General features: G+C 37.9%; 1 protein-coding gene across 4 annotated transcripts in view; it reads left to right on the top strand.

Moving 5' to 3' along the window:
- TNFAIP8 (TNF alpha induced protein 8) overlaps positions 1–14894 on the top strand; it is a 56607-nt gene that overhangs the window by 26114 nt on the left and 15599 nt on the right. Inside the window, exon 1 of one of the 4 annotated variants that reach the window (XM_085566411.1) lies at positions 10581–11066. The exons of 2 other annotated variants lie outside the window; for them this stretch is intronic. In XM_085566411.1, coding sequence (XP_085422537.1) covers positions 10985–11066 — 82 coding nt within the window. In that variant the 5' untranslated portion in view covers positions 10581–10984. Of the gene's footprint in view, positions 1–10580; positions 11067–14894 lie in introns of those variants that run through there. One more of the 4 variants, XM_021546188.4, reaches the window with a different exon arrangement.

Below are 14894 nucleotides of genomic sequence, written 5' to 3' on the forward strand. Positions count from 1 at the left end.
AGTTCAACTCTCAGAAGTTTGTTTCATGGGATTTCTGGTCCAAGTGCCACATTTCTTGTGTGCAGAGTCAGTGGCAGTCTTTGTTCTTTCCTGTGTCCCATTTATTTATTTTCTAGTGGACAAAGATAGTAGCTATTGTCCATATTGAGTCTTAGATTTTGGAAAGACACTTTAAAGTCCTAAACTTTTTTGAAGAATTGCAGAAGCACAGCCCTGATAGACCATTTGCCTGAACAAGTAAACCATCTTAAGTATGTGCCATAATTCAGCTTTCTGTAAACAAGATATTGAGCAACAAGAGTAAGAAGTCTTGTTCAGATCTTGTTATCCACTTTTTTTTTTCCTTTGGAAACTGAATACTTGAAATAGTTCCTGAAAGTCTTGCAATAACTCTTTGAAGTACTATTTAGTTTGGCTGAGCTCCAGAGTGCAAATTCTGTTGTTATTGTTGCTGAACCATTTGCAGGGCTGAAGTATGAGTTTCCTGTAAAATGGATAAAATTATTGAGAAGATAGACACAGTTCATGTGGAGTCCAGCAAAATTCTGATGTGTATTGTTAGTTTGTCTTTTTTTTTTTAATTGTAACTGAGAGCAATCAGTAGAAGTCCAATAATGAATTTTTAATGCAATGTGGAAATGCTAACCAGAATTTACACATGAAATTTGCGTGAACATTGCTCACTAATGCAAGCTTGCTTAATAGAAGGAAAAATGAGCAAGATATGGATTTTCAATGGTTATAGCTAGATTAGAAATCATCAAAGACCTTATTTTTGAGACAAATGCTTAATTTTAGCTGTAATTAATTTATCTTATATTTAAAAAAATGAGACCTACTTGTGGTTTAAATTCTCCCAACCAAAAAAAAAAAAAAAAAAAAAAAATTAAAGCTTAGCTATATATATCCTGTGAATGGACACCACATGCCTATGCTGGCATGGCACATGGAGAGGAAGAAGATAAAGATGGTGCTGCTCTTCTCACTTAGACCAATCTGAAGTTCTGTCTTCTAAAGTGTGATTTAGTTATGACCATAAACTAGAAAAAGCAAGTACTGTAAGACTTCCACAAATTATGAGTTCCTGAGTTTCTTTGGGTGTTGAAATTCCAGCACTTGTTCAACAAAGTCATAGTTAATATTTAAAAAAAAGAAAAAAAAGAAAAAAAAAAAAGACTGCTCTTGCAAGTGTTCCTCTAAATTCTTTGTGGCTTCAGTCTAAGCTTTATGCAAATAATAAACTGATTTAAAGCCAGTTTGGAACAAGCAGAAATCAATATGGTTATTTGAAGGAATACTATATAATTAGGTACGTCTGGCTTGGGAATGTAAACTACAGCTAAACTCAATTTTAAAGAACAAACCCTGCTTAGGTTTAATATCCATTTAAATCTCTCTTTTAATCTCTTAATTGAATTTGTACTAAAAGGAGATTATTCAATAGGTATTTTTTAAAGTTTGTTTAAATTTGAATTTTTTTTTAGATAAGATCTCCATTTGATATGCAAGTGGTGTTTTAACTGTTTGCATGATTAATATCTTTGATGTCTTGGAGAAAAAGGGCATTGTTTGATTGTTACACATTAACAAAACACCTGAATTGTGTGCTTGGGACTAGAACACAGTCCTCCCAAACTTGAGACACATGTGTTTTCCCACATGTGCACCACTTTTATATGAACAGAGACTTTCCTTTTTTAAAGATAATTTTCAGTTTCCTGTTCTTTCAGCATAACAAAAAAAAAAAACCAACAAAAAAAACCAAGCCATTATTTACCATACACTCTGGTAGCACTGTTTAAAATGTACTGTATTTAACACTAGTTCAGGCACCTTGGTATTGAGCTCTTTTTGATTTTTGGCTATGCGATACTAGATTTTCTGTTTGTAATTAAAATATCCCTTTTCAAGTAAAATTGTTGTACCACTGTGTTTTGGTGCACAGGCATCCGGCAATACTGCTTCTGTCTTGCTGAGAGCAGATCTGGTGTAGTGTCTCATCTCATGGCCTGTGGTGGTTCTGTCAGCAGCTTCTGTAGCACACTGACTCCCTCTACTTGTCTGGGGAAACTGTGACATTGTGGTGTGATTTCTGTTTTCAGAGCAGGGATTTTTTCAAATCTCTGTTTTTGGTGCTCTGCCCCTCAGATTTCTTAGGCCTTGCTTTTATTTTTGTAAAGGCTGCAACATAATATAGTAACACAAATATCTCATAAGAATTATACCATAAACTACTGCTGGGAAGCTTATTTTCCTGTGCGATCAAACTACAAAACTAGGTCTGATCTGCTGTTCTCTTCACCAGATCATAGAATTGCATTTTCCTACCTCTGTTCTTGCAAGGTCACATTTTCTCCAGTGCTGCTCTTTGCTTGGTATAGCACTGTTGGCAGGAGCAATTTGTGTGGTCCTGTTACAAAACCTTAAAAAAGTTCACTGAAAAAAGTGAGCTTTTCAATGTTCACCTAAAAAATTGAAAATAGTGAGTGAAATATTTGCTATTTGACGAAACAATGCTATAAGCCAGTGTAAGTACATGTTGCATGCTTTTGTGCAAGGCCCTCAAAAAAGCCCTTTTTAACTTCCACCACAACTTGTATGAAATTCCCAAACCACCAGCAACTGACTATCTCCTTGTGGCAGCAGCTCTCTTATAACTTTCCCAGAATACATCATTCTGAGAAAGGCTGTAAGGAGATCAGAGAAAAGAATAAGAAACAATTCTTATCCTAACTTGCTACACCTGGTATTGTGAACATGTAAAATGTGTTACAGAAATTTATTTACCAAAGGGTGGTTTCTTAATTAGCCAATGGTAATAGTATTTGAAGTAAAAAACCAATTAAGTCCACATGTAGCAAGTCAGGATATAAAAAACAGGTAAGTTTCTTAATAAAAGAAACTCATCAACCTTCTATAAATACATGGAGTCTATACCAATTATTACCCCAGCTGGGGCCTGTTACTGTGACACCTCCTCTTTGTGGATAGCTCTGCTGGTTTTGGCCATGGTAGAGTTAATTTTCTTCATAGTACCTAGTATGTGTCAGTGTTTTGGATTTCTACTGGAAACTGCATTAGTACAGGGGTATTTTCCTTACTACTTGCACAGAGCCAAGGCCTCTTCAGCTCCTCACCCCACCTCACCAGCAAGTTGTTCGGGGCTGCACAAGAAGTTGAGATGGGACATAGCCAAGACAACTGGCCCAAACTGACCAGAGGGATATTCCAGACCACATGGTGTCGTGATCTGCATATGAAACTGGGGGAAGAGGAAGGAAGAGAGGGGCATTCGGAGCAATAACATTTGCCTTCCCAAGTCACTGTTTCCTGTGATGAAGCCCAGCTTTCTTGGAGATGGCAGAACACCTACCTCCATGCCCATAGGAAGTGGTGTATTGTTCTGCTTTGCTTTTTGTGTGCAGCTTTTGCTTTGCCTATTAAACTTTCTGTATCTCAACCTATGTGTTTTCTCACTTTTGGCCTTCCAATTCTCTCCTTTGCCCTCAGGTAGGAGTGAGCAAATGGCTCTGCGGGGATCAGTTGCCAGCTGGGGCTCAGCCATCACAATAAAAACCAAGCCATTGAATGTTATTTGATATATTTGCTCTTGAGAAATCGTATTATGCTTGCTTATGCAATGAAAATTTGTCTTCACTAACTGCTAACTTCTGGATAAGTTAGCTACTCTCAGTGCACAATATGTATGTGACTGATTTTGAAAGGAAAAGGATGCACCAGTGAAACTCTTTCTGAGCTTAGAGTCTTGTACCCTGGCAATGTGCTGTTCTGTAACAAATAATGATCATTGTAAGGTTGAAAGGTAGGGATCAGTCTGACCCATCATCCCATCAGGCCTGTGCTGAGTCTGATAATCCAACAATTAATGAGAGATGTAGCTAAAATTTATGAAGAAAGCTTCATTTTGAGACTAACTTTTAACCACAGGAGTTTTTGAGTACAGTCCACAATAGCTTAAAAACAACTGTTGTCACTATTTGGAAGCTTAAAATACCAGCATGTTTGTGTCAAGAGCCGCAGTTTGGAAGATGCACGCTGCATGCTATCTTGACAGTTTGCAGGGTAGTTGTTACCACATTGTCTTTTTGTGCTGTCAGCTCTGAATATTTATAAATGTGGTCAGCACCCATCATGCTGCTTTTTCCAATCCCTCACTTGGTAGGCTTGTTGTAAATTCCTTCTTCACCCCATACTGTTGCTCATTTGGCTGTTTCATTGTCAAAAGGAGGTCTTCAGACACACTTTTGTACATCTTACTCTGTGGTGAAGCTCGAGATTTTACTCACTCTGAAGGGCCACACCAGCAGTGTGGTGTTGGTTCATTCAGCACCAGATTTGTCATATTTTGCTTTTACCTTTTGGAAGTGAAAGTATGGACAGCCCTCAGACCAACAGTAGCAGGTGTAGAGTGGATGTTTTAACAGAAAGGTCTAGAAAAAGGAAAGAAGGGCAGCATGGCGGGTGAGGAGAAGAATAGAATGAAGTGCTGGATGCCAAGCATGGTGCAAATGCCATTGAATGATCCCCTAGTAATATCACCAGGTGACAATTAAATGTTTTTATAATTTGTTAACTTATAGTTGTTAAATTCTATAATTTATTAAGCACATGGTAGAAGAACACGAGAGAGTATCATTCATGGGTTTCCCCAAAAGGTGGGGGTATTGTAAGTGTTTCAGCAAGTGCTGAAACCAGACCTTCTGCATGCATCTGAAGTGTGCTGAGCAAAGGGGAAAAAACGAGTTAAGGAATAATGAGATCAACGATCAGACCAAACCCAGGAGTACACATATTTTTCTGATTTGGATTACAGCTCAACCTGCTAATATTTTATTTATTTTGTTTCTTTGGCCTTCAGTGGGCTGAATTTTCCTAAGATAAAAACAACCTGATAGTTTATGTGCATATAGAAAAATTGGTTTAAATTCTGCATCATATGTAACTGAGATGTTAAAATTGTACTGTTATATAGAATCCCTGAATACTGCTGAAAACAGTGGTTTTGACTTTATTCATAAGATAAGTATGGTCTAGTTTATCTTGATGTATGTCTTGTTTATGGTAGAAGATAAAAGAGTAGTAAAGGCTGGTTACAGCAACAGATGAGCTATTGTAACTAACATTCTTATTTACAGAGCTATATAAACCGTGCTATTAAAAACATACAGCTAATTAAGATATTTTTTTTTACTCAACTCCAAAACAATTAAATTGCATAAGAGTTGGAATTTGTTTTTGCTGTGCTCACACCTCACAGACAGTGCATATTGCACTTTCTTTTGCAATACTAGAAGTAATACAGCTACAGATGGTGTTGCTTTACCTCTGTGTTAGGAAATAACTTTAAAATAAACTTCTTGGTTTGCCTAGCTTGCTTGGTCTGTTTGCAACTGTTTAAGTGCGTAACTGAAAGCAGAACAACTTAGATAAAGTGGGCATAATACAATTCTTTGTTTCAGCAAGAAAGCTTGAAACTTCACTTTTTTTTCTGTGACACTACCACTCTGTCCACACTCTCCCCATGCCCCATCCTGCATATGCGATGTCTGTGTGCAGCCTCGTGCCCTTGTGTGGCATCATCAGAAGGCACAGACTGCAAATCAGCACTGCACCCTTGGGCACCTGAGAGCTTGGCAGGTGGATTTCTGCATCCTGGGAGAGGAGATGGACAGTGCTGGAAGAGGCAGCAGATCCTGCTTTTGTGCTGCAAGATCTCAGTCCTCTGAGAGCTCACCCACCACTCTGAATTTATAGAGAAGTGCTAGAAAACAAAAATATTTCCTGTTTAATAAATCTGTGCATTTTGAAACTCAGTGCAATTGTGATCTGCCTGCCTGAGGAAAAGGTTGTAGTGCAACTGGAAGGAACGCAGGAAAGGAGCGAAGAAGCAAGTCAAGGGCACACCTCTGTGCTGTCTTTGCCTGCTTACTCAATCAATAGCTTCTATAAAAAGGTCTTTCAGGGAAAATCTGCAAGTTATTAAGGTATGACTTGCAGAAGCAGTTGTTATAGTTAATTTTTAATGATATCTCAGTGTGGCTTCCAGACTTGAATTTAACAGTTTTCCTCTTATTTCTATGAGAAAACAACAACATTATTTGTATGTTTTTTTCCTGAGATACTGTGTTAGTATCTGATTGCCCTTATGAGAGGTCAGCATGTTTGGAGATTCCCTACATGTATCCTACAGCAGACGAGGGTTCATACCCTTTTTTCAGGGTTTAGGTTTTAGGTTTTATAACAATCTTACATCTTGTTCCCTCTCAGAACATTAGTTTGAGAAAAATTCAAAACTCCTGAGAATTGATGAAATGCATTATAGTGTGGCACATAGTTCCCCAGTACATTTTGAAAATTGTGTACATAAAAAAAATGTGTGAGTAATTCAGGATAGTATCCAATGTTCTCCTTATCCTGTTTGAAAACCTGAATAATATATCTATAATCCACAAACATTGACCAACATCAGAAAATCTGTTAACCCAAACTCCTAGTGTCAGAAATAGGTACAACAGCTTATTACAGCTATAAGGAGAAATGGCAAAAGTTTTCCTTGTACTTTTCCTCTAGGAATTCTGACCTGCCTTCTGTGACATTATCTGTCCAAATGAGTGGTGGGTTTTAGGTCCTTCATTGTTGGAGGTTACTTTTGTTTTCTGTAAGAGAATCTGCCCAACAAATTTTTGTTGTGTCTACTGATCCTGTTCTTAGCGTTTTTGTCATTCTTTCTTTTGCCCCTCCTATTCCATATCACATGCAGTGTTTACTTTTACTTTTCCTTTTCCTCACAACTGGGAGTTTGGTGGGAAATCCAGATCTCAGCTGCTATCAGGGTCTGTCATGTGGCTTCAAGTAATTCAGTAAGTTACAGTCAGTTAAAGAGACACTGACTTAGGGAAAAGGACTGGTGACTATCATCTGTGTCAGGGGATTGAAGCTGGGCACAGATCTTATTTTTTTATTGTTTAAAGTCTGTAAACCATTGAATGTAACATTCTGGAAGAGCAGAAGATATGCACCAGAAAACTTTAATTATATTAACAAAATATGGGGAAGTTTGGAGTTTTTTTAAAAAAATCCCATGAATGTGTAAAGTCTGAAGAGTTGTGAACATTACCACATCCTTCTTTCTAGAATTGTTCTAGAGCTGTACAGGGTTTTTTTCTCACAGTAGAAGATTTAGTCTTGCTTCTGTGACAGCTGCCTCCTTTTGAAAGCTTCTTGCTGATACTTTTCTGGTAGTGGTGCTGCTTCCTCTTTTTTTATGAAACAAAATATTATAGTCTTTTTTGGCATTTCAGAGTCTTCTTGACAGCAATTCTAGCACCTTTTTCGCTTTTTTTGCTGCTAAGATGCCTATTATTTCTGTTATAAAATGCATCACTGTATTTGCAACTTCTGTCTCTAAAAATCCTTCTGTCTCTGACAAATCCTTGTGTAAAGAGAGTGAAGTGTATCGCTTCAAGAGCTGTCTCAGAATGGATTGTGATACAAAAAATAAACAGGGTTTTGAGCTGGATGGGGTTTGTCTGACCCATCCTCTCACAATTCCCCATGTACTACTGTAGTAAAACAGGGGTTGGCTCTAATCTGCTCTTGCTGTGGTGACCCTCCCTTAGGGTTTTGCAGAAGTCAGGACAATTTACAAATTATGAGTTAAAAGCCAAGCCAAACCAAAACTAGCTAATTTTTTTTTTTTAAAGTAAAACTAAATGTTGGGTGCTTTTTTTCTGCAGAGAAGTGTTGAAAGGACCTTGTCTTACCCAACTTTGATGTTTTTGGGCTTTTAGCCACTGAAGTATGTCAGCCCATTTTTGTTTTGTTTTGTTTCTTTTTTTTTTTTTTTTTTTTTTTTTTTTTTTTTGTGGTGTTGCACAGATAATTTCAATTTCCTGTAGGAATTCTGGCATTCTCTCCACGACAGTGTCTGTCCAAGTGTGTGGTGAGTTTTAGGCCTTCATTGTAGGAAGGTACTTTTCTGTAAGAGAATCTGTCCTATTAAATTTAGCTGCATGTACTAATTATGTTTTTGGAATTTTTGTCATTCTTTTTTTTTGTCGTTCCAAATCACAGTTTACAATTAAAGAGGAATTTTTGGGTGTTTCCAGGCTTTTTACTTGCCATGGGATCCAGATTAATTTGGATACTTTGATATATGTCACTTCCCTGTAGATGTAGTGTCATCTATTACCCGGACTCCAGGGTTTTTCACAGACTGCTTAATTTTGACCTGCCTCATTCCATTACTGTTGCTGTCTTTTCTACGGAAAAGAATTAAAGTTGATTGGGTGCAGACTCTGAAAAAGGTGATAATGTCCTATTGTTGTATGCCAATACTAGTTCCTGCTTAACCTGAGAGCAGAAAATTACATACCTAACCAGTCTTTGGCCAGGTTAGAGTTTTTTCAGCCAGTGCATGTATTTTTAAGAAGTCTAACAACTAAAGTGAAAGAAAAACCAATTTCTTGAGTCTGAAGTGAGATCCTGTATGCAGAAGTAACAGTATGAGGAGATGTGATTTTGATTTTGTACGGAAAAAACTAAATAAAGTCACTGTTTTTTCATTATTTATCCAGTGAGGTATAAAGTTTCTGAGAGATTTGAGAAATCCTAATTTCCAGAACTTGCTGACATTTAATCACAAGTCTTATTATCTCTCTGTGTCTGTCTGTCATCTAAAATAACAAAAGCCACCCATCTAATATGTAAATCTGATCATGCAGGGATCCTGATGCTGGCTTATATTCCTATTTCTCTACAACACTTCCTTTCATTAAAGGACCCCAGAGGCTATTGCAGTTATTCTGAACTAACCTTATGTTTCTTTCCTGTTCCTTGTCTATTCTGTGTGAAGTTTTTGATTGGTTTTAATCTCCTAATTACCCTTAACTAGTACTTTTTTTTTTTTTACTTTATTTTTTTTTTTAATCTTGAAAATGTGACTTCTTTAGCTATTCCAGTGATATAGTTAGGGTAATATCCAGTTTCATTTTCTGTGCTTTCAAGAATGCAGTGTTGTACACCACAGGAGATGATAAGGCCTGAAGAAGACAGCTAGCTTCTTAAAGAATATCTTTAAGGAACCCATGGGCTTATATGTATTACAAAAGAAGAAACTGGCAATGTCACCAAAAGCCTTTAAATAAAATGAAATCTTTCCTAGGTGTGGGAGGAGTGCATGCAAAGGACAGTCCTTGTAATAAAATAACTGCAAATAGGGTAAAAGTGCTAACATTCTGAAGTATTATTTACGCCAATCCACAGAGCAGCTTTGCTGTAGGTAAAGAATTCATACTGTATCTGTTACTTACAAGACCATTCTACTTATATCTGGTCTTCCCAGCTTTGTGAGTGTTTAAGCCTTAAGTAGTACAAGGGAATGTTACAATCCGAACTGTTTATTTTTTTTCCTCTGTGCCTCAGTGCAGAGCAGCTAGCAGCTTTGGCTCTTTCTGACTTCACCATGAAATACAAAAACACTTACTTCTGCTTGACTCCAGTAAGACATTCGCTAACTGTTAATAGCTGTTAATGATGTTACCTCCTGGAGACCCTACAGCCCTTCAGGTCCACACATTTAAGCTTGTGAGACAGAGAGGTAGGTGGGAATTTGATTGCATGTTGGAACTGGCAGTGCCATCAGGCCTTCACTTGAGGCACCACACCTCTCCTTTTGTCAGAGCACTCATGTTTCCAGCGAGGTTTTGTCCTGTTCACTGTGCTAAAAATCCATTAAATGAGTAAGTAGGGAAAGAAGGTTCCCTAGGACAATGATTTTACTGGAAGCTGTGCTGAGAACGGGCTTCCAAGTAATTCCCCTGATTTTGCACTGTATGCATGTGTGACGCATCGCGAACTGGGAGGTGGCTGCTAAAGACCCCTGATTCCTTGCTGTAAAACTGTATCGTGTTCAATCTTTTCTGGAAACTGTAGGACAAAGAATTCAGATCCAGATGGCACCACGCACTGAGCATGAGTAAAAGGAAACTATTTTGCCTAACTACCTGAAAGAAGGTTGCTACTTCTCTTCTTTAAGCACCTATTAAGTCATCCAGAATTAGTCAGTCTAATTACGGAGGCTGCAGAAGTAATTCCAGATAGCAAACAGTGTTAAAATGTACAATTTAGGCTTAAATTCTATTAATCTATTTAAAATAGATTTTCCTGCAAGTTAAGGGAGCCCCAGTGTGATTGTCAGACATGGAAATCAGACACTGACTGCTCTGAACTCAGGGCTTTTTTGGCCTCTCCTCCTTGCTTTCTCATACCACGTTGGCAAGCTGCAACAAGTGAAAACTCCACCCTTCCTACAGACTGGGGAGAATAAGCTTCATAAACGGCAGCAGCTGCCGAGTAAAATCGGGGTTTCTCTGAAGGTGCTGGTTTCTTTCAGTCGCTGTGAGCAGCTGAGAAAGGGGTGGGATCCTTTTCAAGTAGGTTAGTTGTGATTTGCTGAATTCGTAGACATTTCCCCTCAAAACCCCAACCGTCTCTCTCTCTTTTTTTTTTTTTTTTTTTTTTTTTTTTTTCTCCTCCTCTCCCCACTCTCCTTCCCTTCTGAGAGAGAGAAAGGGAGAGGGAGAGAAGTTGACTTGCGGCTGCATCTCAGCGCGCACGTCAGCGTTAATCTGGTCCCCGGAGCCTTGCCTGGCACCATGAGTTCGGAAGCCGATGAGCCCAAGGAAGGTACGGTTCTTAAATGTTTGTTTTCGCAAGGAAGGAAACACGCACGCTGCTTCTCTGAGCATGGAGGAGAGCTTCTGCTCTCTGCAGCTTTCGGGTATTCAGAGGGGAGGGGAAAAGGCCTTTGCAAAAGTGTTAGAAGTCCTGGCGATTTTGCAGGATATGAAGTGACCGAAGTGTTGGCACCCGAGGGGTGGTATCTGTCTGTCTCGGCAGTGGTAATTTACACACGTGGAGTACAGCTAAGTGTAAGAAACTATTTCAAAACACTGGTAGTCAAATGTCGAAAGAGGAAGATTTCTTTAATTTGGAAGCACTGTATTTTTCAGCAAAAGAGGAAGTTGCATGGGGAGACGTGAAAGGTCAGTATTTTGGGAATAAGGTTGATGCCACTTAGTTCCTTGCGGATGAGTGTTCGTATGTGTGCGTGTTAAAACAGAGTGCCAAAGCTACAGCGTGCTGCTGCTCCTGGACTGGAACGTGTGGAGGGGCTGGATGTGCTCCAACAAAAATGCAATTATTCCCTGGTGTTGATCGGGGGCGGGGGGGAGGGGGGGTGAGAGCGATTCGCATAGTGGGGAGCAAGCGGGGGAGGAGGAGGGAAATTTCCTGAAAGTGCCTATATACAAAAGAGCATTTATATAGATGAGGGAACAGGGCAGTGGTGGGATTGTATGTTGGATTTCTTAGAATAGAATTGTTGTTTCATGGTTACACAAAATCCAGTAGGCTGAGAAAAACAACTTAAAAAGCCCCACCAGAAAAGCAATCGATAAGGCGACGTAAGCATTTTGTATTTGGTGAAAACAATAATTTTTCGGAATGTTTCAGGTGGTTTTCCCCCCACAGTCTGTACAACTTCCTTCACTTGAATATAACATTACCAGGGGCATCTGTTTACTTGCTTAAAGGAGGATTTTGTTGATTTGCAAAAAGCTCTCCTTGCACTGAATCAGAATTAATATTAATAAAGATGGTAGGTAATGGAGCCAAATAACCTCTGTTTTGATAAGAATAATCTTTATATTTTTCTTCTTGTCACATGAACAGCTGAACCAAAAGGCAGCTTGTCTTGTTTTCCTTTTTTTCTTTTTTTCCAAGAAGATTCTGTAGGACAGATTTCTTGAAAGCAGAACTGTAAAAATTATTTCTCTATAGAAAGTTTGAAAAAGAGAATCTGTGAACATTCTTCCTCAGTTGTACAGCAGGAGAGAGCTGCTTGAATGCTATAGCAGGACAGATCTTCTGGTTTCATACAGGAAGCTCCAGACAGTTTTACAAAGCTGGCTATATTTGAAATGTAAATTTTATTGTTTGAATAAATGTCTTACTTTCTTAGATGACTCTGATTCTTAAAATCACATAGGTTTGCCTTTCTTTGCATTTCATCATAAACAGTTTGAGGTGCCAGGATTTTAATGCTGAAAGAAAAGCATTTGAAGCAGGTGTCTGAGACAGAAAAAATTGGTAGCTTTTTGATTAAAAATAACTTGGGGAATATATAGGTTTTTCTGTTCTTTGTTCTTAATGTGTTAGAATGGAAAATGAAACGGTAACCATTGTGGGAAGATGAGGTATAGATGTCACTGAGAAGGTTTTTCAGTCAGTCTGTAAACGTATCTCTGGTAATATATTCACATCTTTAAAGTAACAATTCAGAAAATGCATGAGAAAAGTTTGTATGTTAATAAAAACTGGGATTAACAGGTAAAAATGTAGAATTGCAGCTGTCACACTGCTTTGCTTAGTCTGATTTAACACTTATAAAATACTGAAAAATGCAGTCAAATACTGTATTGGTAGTGACCCAGTGTATGTAGCATAAAAAATAGAGTCTTTCCACAAACTCTGTTTCATTAAGAAACTTTGTTTCTTTGCATTAAAAAAATGGATGCTTCATAAATTCAAACTGAATGTGTCTCAGTCTTTTGACACTGAGGATATATAATTTTTAAGTGGTTTACCAAAGGGAAGGCTATTGATTTTTCTTTTAGGTTTAAGACTAAATGTCAGTCTAAAAGAGAAATTCTGATTTACCCACAAACTGTATGGTCCACCTAGGGAATCAGGAGGTAACTCCTGATTATGGAAGGAGCAGAAGGTACACTTGGACAATTATAGAACAGGTATTTTACCAGATTCTGTACATTTCAAGGCCAAAACTAGTGATGAAGGGTATAGTGGCTAATCTGCTACAAGTTGAAAAGTGAAAAGAGGAGAAGGCTACATGAGAAATGTTGGTTTAATCATATTTGTAAGCACAGGCAGATTTTTTTTGGTTAATACAGAGGTTCTCAGATGGCCATGAGCTAGTAAAGGGGTCTTTGAGGAGCTCTGAAGTTCAGTTGCAGCTTCCAGGTGTGACCCCCATGTGTTGGAAGATCAGCCTCAGTGAAAAGGACAGAGTGGAGTAATAACTTTGAACATTGTGTCTGTTCTGCCAATGATCTGATGCTGAAGTGAGCAATACTTCACTTTCAGCTACTTTATACAAGGGAATTGCAGTATTTGGAGAACATTGGGATGTCTGTAAAAGTAGATTTAGTGTGGATTATTTTAAAAATCTACATAACAAGGTCCAAGTGTGTAGGCTTTACTACTGTAAAAATGAACTATAGCCACTGTACAATGAAACCCAAAATCAAGGTCAATTTTGAATAGCTAATTCCGAAATATTTTCTTTTGCTAATTAATCAAATAAAGGTAGAGCATTTGACCTCAAGTAAAATCTAATTTTTTTAACAGGAAAAGAGACGAAAAAGACATTGCTAGAAGACAGCTATTACCTGGGTATATATCACACTAATTGCTGGATATAGGGTATGCAGCAGTGTTTGTGGGGTTTTCAGCTTCTGCCTTTGATGTCTTCATGGTCCATATTAGGAATGGTAACATGAAACAGGTTTTCTTTTCCTTCTGCCACGCTGCTCAGTAACTTCAGAACGATCTTTGTATTCGTCTGTATCCCACAATGGTGTGGTGAATATGTGCATCAATCTGTATTGCATTTACAGATTCCAGCAACTGTCATGATATAAATAACCCTGTCACATCTTCTTGTTTTCATTGCTTTCACCCCAGATGAAACAAATTGTGTGTTAAAGTCCCTAAGAAGACCATAGCATTTAACTGCATGGCATAATTTTATTCTGACGTTGATTGGTGGCATGTCACCTACCATGGAAGGTACCAAATGGTTTCAGGCTTTGATTTGACTGAACCCCTTTTCGAGATCTGAAGGGAATGTTATTAGTGCTGTTGTGTTAAAACTATGTATCACAAGTGCACCTTTTAAAATACAAATGGCAATACAAATCAAGATTGTGATGTGAATGCAATTCTTTGATAGAGGGAAGCAGTAATTTATGTAAAGTTCTGGAGAACTTCAGCCTCATTCTACATATTTTATGCTGTGTATTTAAAAAATAACAGGGGAGAAGTCTAATATCTCAATGGAAAAGTAAAATAATAACAGATATCAGAGTGAATGTAATATCTAGCCTATAAAATAATGCATATTTTGGTACAAACTCAGACACAAGTGAAAGTCTGCATTGTGCCTTTTTCATACTGAGTTTTGAATACTACATTTCAGCAGACAGAGAGATCACTGCATTCCTACAAGTGCTTGGGGATTTTTTTAGACATGATTAGCATTTTTTTAATCCAGATGAGATTACTGAAGAATGAGCTCACCTGTTTTGTTCCTTTTAAAGCTCAGAACAACACAGGGGTTATAAAATCACAGAGCAGTCACTGTTTCAAGAAATTAATACTCCCTCCTGTAAGTAGTCCTAGGTTTGCTTTGACATTTTGCAGTCACCTCTCACGTGTGAATGTTTTCCAAGCTAGAATTGTGTTCTAGACAGCAAATAACTGCTCTTGTGCTCCTCAGTACACTTACTCCATCAGTGGGACTCTGTAATATATCATTCTCCGTCCCACTAATTCCAAAACTAGCAATTGTTAGAACCATTTTTTATTTTATGACAATGGATGGGGAAATCCAAACTGTAGAAGTAGGGCACAGAATTAGTACTTAACCCAACAAATTTGATCACCTGAAAGATTAAAAAATATGGGTTTCCTTTGTTTCACCTGCTCTTGCTTTGCCTCCCTTATCAAAATAATAATCTTCATAAAACATTAGGGCCAGTGAAACAGAGGACTTTTGTTGTAGTAGTTCAGTG

Source organism: Lonchura striata, chromosome Z (assembly GCF_050655825.1).
Source record: "Lonchura striata isolate lonStrDom1 chromosome Z, ASM5065582v1, whole genome shotgun sequence".
Taxonomy (NCBI): Eukaryota; Metazoa; Chordata; class Aves; order Passeriformes; family Estrildidae; genus Lonchura; species Lonchura striata.